The sequence below is a fragment of the Gekko japonicus genome, unplaced genomic scaffold (assembly GCF_001447785.1).
Source record: "Gekko japonicus isolate JY-2015 unplaced genomic scaffold, Gekko_japonicus_V1.1 scaffold3633, whole genome shotgun sequence".
Lineage (NCBI taxonomy): Eukaryota > Metazoa > Chordata > Lepidosauria > Squamata > Gekkonidae > Gekko > Gekko japonicus.
Genome location: NW_015169284.1, coordinates 42,736 through 49,255, shown reverse-complemented (window position 1 = coordinate 49,255; position 6,520 = coordinate 42,736). Strand labels below are relative to the sequence as shown.

Here is a 6,520-nt window from a genome sequence, read left to right as displayed (position 1 = left end):
AATTAATTACGCATTAATGCTTGGAAGCTGAAGATGTGATCATTTAAAACTGACGGTGTAGACAATACTGATCTTCAGGGCTTTTTTTGTAGAAAAAGCCGAGCAGGAACTCATTAGCATAATAGGCCATACCCAACAGCAGGAACTAATTAGCATATTAGGCCACACCCCTGACAGCACAGCTCATTCGCATATTAGGCCACTCCCCTGCGTTCCCAGAAGTGTGGTCACCCAGCCACACCCACCTTTTGCTTCTTATTCTCTTTACCTTGTTTGTTGACAAAACCCAGGGCCTTTTCTTGTAGCAGGAACTCCTTCGCATGTTAGGCCACACACCCCTAATTGTAGCCAATCCTAATGAGTTCCTGCTGTTGGGTGTGGCCTATTATGCTAATGAGTTCCTGCTGGGCGTGGCCAACTTGGGAGCCAGCCGGAACTCCGTTCCTGTGCGTTCCTGCCCAAAAATAGCCCTGCTGATCTTGATGGACCAGCTTCCCCGTGTAGTTTTCTGTCAACTCGTTTTTGGTGGTGACGAACCACCGGAACACTGGATAATGGACCCAAATCTTGGTTTGGGGTGCTACCCAAAACCCATATTTTTGAAACTTGCTTTTGGGGGTGGGGGGAAAGCAATTCTGCACAAACGGGAAAGCAATTCTTTGAAGCAATTATATCGATTGCCTCTTTGGCTGTCGCGTGTGTTAGGATGACCTGTGCTCCTGGCCTTAACTTGTGTTTTATCCTTCTCCTTTGCTGCCTTGTTGTGTGCCATAGGTGGAATACCAGTGTGAAGGATTTCTGGAGAAGAACAGAGATACCGTGTATGAAGAACAGATCAATATACTGAAAGCCAGCAAGGTAAAAAAAAACGGAGGTGCTTAAAAAGATAGACTAAAGTTTGATGTGTTGTGCGCCTTATCACGGCTTCTCCTTCTCAGCTGTTTGCTATGGTTGAATTACGGAGAACAGGCTTCCATTGTTAGTACCTTCAAAGCAACACTAACTTCCTTTTGCCTACTGCAATCTTTCAGTATAATTTGTCAGACGAATCCCTGTCGGGGAACAGTGAGGTCTGGGAGAGGTCAGAAGGATCGGGCCTTATTGGAATTAATCGTCAGTTCTTCCCCTTGAGGGTTACAAAGGAAATTAATTTTCTGGTTGTTGCTTTTAATCTCTTAAAGGGGGGGGTGTATCTGTCCTTTCTGCCAGTTTTCTCTGCGTACAGCACTCCACGGTATTGTACTTACCTTCTCACACGGGCAATGTTCCCAGTTTGATGTAGTGGTTAAGTGCGTGGACTCTAATCTGGGAGAACCGGGTTTGATTCCCCACTCCTCCACTTGCACCTGCTGATGTGACCTTGGGTCAGTCACAAGCTCTGGCACAGCTGTCCTTGAAAAAGAGCAGTTTGTGTCAGAGTTCTCTCAGCCCCACCCACCTCACAGGGTGTCTGTTGTGGGGAGGGGAAGGGGAAGGAGTTTGTAAGCCGCTCTGAGACTCCAAGTGAATGGCAGGGTATAAATCCAATCTCTTCTTCTTCTTCTTCTTCTTCTTCTTCTTCTTCTTCTTCTTCTCTCAGCTGAGTTAGTGTGAGCTAGCTCACAGTTTTTTAGCCTCCAGCTCAGAGTTTTTTGTCTCAGCTCAGGAAGGATGGCTCCAGAGCAAACTAATTTATGCAGTAGCCAAGTCACTAGCTCACAGCTTTAATGCCAGTAGCTCACATAGTAGAATTTTGGCTCACAAGACTCCACAGCTTAGAGGGAACATTGCACACATGGTGCGTCTTGACTATAGTCAGCAGTGAGACCTGATTAGCTGTAGTTTTGAAATATGCAATAGGAGAACTGGGGCTAGATTTGTACATGAATGACGTGTGCCTTTTCCCCCATCCAGTGGTGAAACTTGCCCTAGTTGACTGCTGTATGTCTGTTTATTGTACCCTTCACTGCTGTCATCTGGGAACAAAATGATCAACGGGTTTTAATTATGACTCACTCTGGACTTTAGCAAATTTGTTCCATCTTCCAGAAGGAGGCACTAGAGGACAACCACATATGAGTGTGAATTCTTTTGGGGGGAGCGTGTTGGCTAGCACCCATGCCATCACAAGGACCAAGCGACGCTGTTCCCCCAGCGACGTATCCCACCAATTCAGCCTTTTCCCCCTAGTCTTGAAAAGAATTTAAACTAAGAGCAGGCTTCTTTGCAGCAGTAGAGAAAGAGCTTTGCCGTGTTTTGTTGGCTTCTTTGCCCAAATCACCACTTCTGTCTTTACTCCGGGGGGGGCGGGGGCTGTAGGGTTCTGTAGCTCCAGATTCAGAACCTGGGCTCGCGCAACCCACCGGAACAGCAGAAGGGAGTCTGTTTTTTTCATTTCACTTTATTTTTGCTACTCTCCTATGTATGACCGGAGCCGTTCACTCCAGAGGCTGTGTGCCGCCAACCCGCAGAGTGACCCCCCCCCCATATTGCAGAAGGCTTTTGTCGAACTTGCTTGTCGTTACCAAAATAGAACCTTGCTCAGGATATCACTCGCTCACACAGACGTACTTTTGTGTTCCTCGTTCAGCCTTGGGCTCTTTTTTTTTTAAAGAAGTCTATTTGCTTCTCCTCCTCCTTCCCCATCTGAATCCTCTAACAATGAAATGAAATTAACCTGCCATTTAAGCGGTTGTTATCTGTCTTGTGCAGTGTACTCCGCGCCCCAGTCTCTTTGGAAACGTTCTGTTGCCGCGGCGTTCCGCCTGCTCTGGGTCCGGATGATTTCATAGGAGCCCTCCGAGGACGTTCACCCTTGAGTGTTTCTCTTGGCAAAAACAACGGAGAGAGATAAACACGGACCTAACGAGAAGGGGAAGAGGTGAAGAGCACCTCTGGGGACGGATCGGCCGCTCTGCTCACGCTTGCTCGGGCTTTCCTTTTTACCAATCTGTTCGGAACTAGGAAAGGAACTGGGCATTGTCTGCAGCTCGCCCTGGCATTCGGTGGCGATGCTGCTTCTGAACTGCTGAGCTGTGCGGTTTTCCTTTCCTTTGTGCGCCCAGGAATGTTTGATTGTAATTACATTCAAGACAGGCTTAAATGCCGCTCAGAAACTAAATTTAAAAAGCCTAACACCATCAGGAGGATTACCCAGTTTTACCCTGAATAGCTGTGAGAGTAAAGTTTATTAGAAACAGTGGGTAATTGTTAGGCACCATGACACGGGCCAGTGAGTCATTCCACCCTGACTTTCATGCTGTCCAAAGGTCTCGGCGGCAGGGGTGTCTGATAAAAAGGATTTCCAGGGGTGTTTCCTAGAGATGCACGTGATGGCTCTTTCAAAGATCAGATTTCAGTAATTCTGGAGCAAAGGTGAAGGCAGGTATGACGGACCCCTGTATCTCCCGAACTGTCTGGCAGATTTTTCCCGCCAAATCTTCAGTTCCCCTCAGTGACTGAGTTGCCCTACAGTAGCGAGTATATCTTCACTATTGATATAAACTTGAAATTGTTCCACACTTTGTTTAGATATTGGTTTAGGCTTTAGACCCAGTACGGGAACTTGAGGGAAAGACAGGAGCTGTGCTGTTTTATAAACCCTTGTGAAATGGCACTTGAGGCAAATTAATTTTCAAGAACAGAATAAAGATTTTATTAAACAGGCAGGGAATATATTTATAGTAGGGGTATTCAAGGTTTTGAGACTGCTGAGGTAAAAACTTTCTAATATATACAGAGCTGAATTCTTAGAACATTCAAGAGGGCGTATTTGTAGTTTTGTTTCAAGGTTTTCTAGTCCTTTCTTTGAGAGGTACTTTGTTTAGTATAGTTCAGCACTAACTTGGTTCTTACTAATGTTTTTTCTGGAGGACAGTGCTTGCTTAAAGTCTCTCGATTTCTACCTTCAGAGTTCTAGGTTTCCCTTTCAATATTACAGCTTTTCCCTAACTCCTGAGGTGTCTAAGCTTCTGCCCTTTGTCACAGACCAGGGTTCTCTTCCCAACCCCTGTCACTGGCAGGAAGTTTTTCTTCTTTTCCTTTAGAAGCAATAACTCCTTTTACTATTAGGCTTATTCACTCTAACTACCCAGACTTTCTGCCAAATCCTTCTCCAGTATCCTGTTCTGTAGCTTTCCTGACTGAGAATCTAAATTCTCCCTCAGAGCAGTTGTAATATATATCTAAGACAATGGGGTTTCTCTTCTCTCTGTAGAAGTACTTTTCTGACTATTGCCTGTCAGAAATCACTGACTCCCAAACGTCTCTTCCCTCAGAAGCCAAACCCTCTGGCTACTGACCCAGATGTTTGTTTTCAAAACAAAAGGCGAAAGACCTCTTTTCCCTCCAGATCAGCTGTTTTATTTCCTCTCTCAGCTGATGGTTGGCCAGTCAGAGAGCGAGTAGGGCAGCCAATCACATAGGCTCTTCTCTCCAGGGAAGATTAACTCATAACCTCCCTGACTCTCTGACACAAGCAGCATTTTTTTTAAAAGCCTGCTTTTCTATTCAATCTGTCACAGCAGGCAACTGGGAAACACAGTAGCACACAGGGTGCATTCAGACGGGCTGTTTAGTCCGCTTTCGACCTGCCTCAGAAACGGATTTTATCTGCGCGATCACACAGTCAACATCTGCCTCCTGTCCCCAGCCATTGCTTTCCGGCTCAAAACCACTTTAACCTGGAGTATTTTGATACCAGGTCCCCAAGTGGTGTTTTCCTGATTCTCCGGTTCCGGTCGCACTTTTCTGACATCTGATAGCTCCTGCGGTGTTGAGCCACTTCCGATTTAAACCTCCTCCCCGCTCGAAAGCTGCCCGAGGCTTCCACTTTTCGCCCACCATTTTTTTAAAGCATTGGCGTTGTGCGCATAGGCAGAAGTCCGCCACCGCGTTATTAAAAACAGTGTTTAAACGGTGCCTAGTTTTAGCGTTTAGACGAGTTCGGGATCTCACGGAGGCCATTTTTGGGGTAAACGTTTAAAGGGAAGTGTTCCTTTAAAGTTTAAAGGGAAGTGTTACAGCAGTCAGGTTGAAGCGGAAATTGCTGTTCTGCGCATGCGCGAAAATTTTAGTTCTACAGATACCTGTGCGCATGCCCAAACTGAGAAAGAAAAAAACAACAACACCGACGCACGCTCCCGTGTGTGGACGGCAGGGAGCGATGTGGCTGTGCAGCGATCTGGAACAAGGAGGTGCGTGTGATCGCAATTCTCCAGGTTAAAAAAAAACCCGCATCAGGGCCGGAGCAGTTTAACCCACTCCCAGCACGCCGTCTGACCGCACCCACAGAGAGCCAAATGCAAGTTACGTGTGTGCTGTCGTGGGGATCTATTGGCTAGCAACCATGCCATCAGAGGAACCAAGCAATTTGTTGCTTTCTTTGCTCCCATAACCACAACCTCTTTGCTTTTGGTTGTTATAGTACACTTTCAAATAAATCAATATAATCAATTCTAAATATGGGAGCAATGAGATTTAAAAAACTGAATAACCGTGCAGCAGCTGCTGTGAACATGAGGGGATTCTGACAGCCTGAAACAGGTGGTGACATGCAGTTGTGACCACCACACAGTAAAGTTTTTCAGTGCCTATCGTGTGGGCTTTTCCATCATTACGTTTCTGTCCTGTTTAGCATATCAGAGAGGGGGGAAAGGATTCTGAAGTCCGTTTTGAGCAAGCCAGCTTTCTTTTTCTCAGTCTCTGCTTTGTATTTATGTTAACTGCCCATCTTTCTTTCCCTTTACCCTTCCAAATGTATTTTATTTCCAGATCCCTGACTCTCTCCCTCTTTGCTTCTGACTTTTTCACCTGAGTATGCTGTGAAGTCAGTGGCAATCTCAACCCTTTGAAATTCATCCCCTGGATATAGTCAGGCAGGCAACAGAACAGGAGTTTCAGGGTCAAGTGAACCATCCCATGTCAAGAGCTGAATTGGATTTCGGAGAGCCACTTCACAGCCTTATTCCATGTTCTTGCTTTGAAAATTACTCATAAAGTAGGGGCTTGACACTGGTCAAAGGTCTGCATGTCAGAACAGCCATGCACATCAGAGAAGCATCTTGCAAAGCTTCCGGGGGAAAGTCTTTGCACTTGACATCTCAGATTTGTGTCGAGTAGTCCTAGCGTTATGGGATAACCACATGTCATTTAGCCGTTCATACCTTAAACGAGTCATAGAATCATAGCGTTGGAAGAGACTTCCAGGGTCATCTAGTCCCACCCCCTGCACAATGCAGGAAATTCACAACTGCCCCCACACACACACGGTGACTGCTCTTCCACGCCCAGAAGATTACAAAATACTTCCAGGATCTCCACCCAAACTGGCCTGGAGGAAAATAGCTTCCTGACCCCTGGGCGTGTAAGAAAGGGCCACGAGAACTAAGCACTGATGCAACCTTTCCTGCCCTCCCTCTCATGAGCTGCCCAAGTTCACCGAATCAGCATTGCTGTCAGATGGCCATCTAGCCTCTGCTTAAAAATCTCCAAAGAATGAGAGCCCACCACCTCCCGAGGAAGCCTGTTCCACTGAGGAACC

At 46.3% G+C, this 6,520-nt stretch overlaps 1 protein-coding gene across 1 annotated transcript in view; it reads left to right on the top strand.

The window, feature by feature from the left end:
• LOC107114963 (unconventional myosin-Vb-like) overlaps nucleotides 1-6,520 on the top strand; it is a gene marked incomplete at its 5' end in the record, with an annotated part of 93,467 nt that overhangs the window by 70,983 nt on the left and 15,964 nt on the right. Inside the window, one exon of the mRNA XM_015416570.1 lies at nucleotides 775-858. Coding sequence (XP_015272056.1) covers nucleotides 775-858 — 84 coding nt within the window. The remainder of the gene's footprint in view (nucleotides 1-774; nucleotides 859-6,520) is intronic.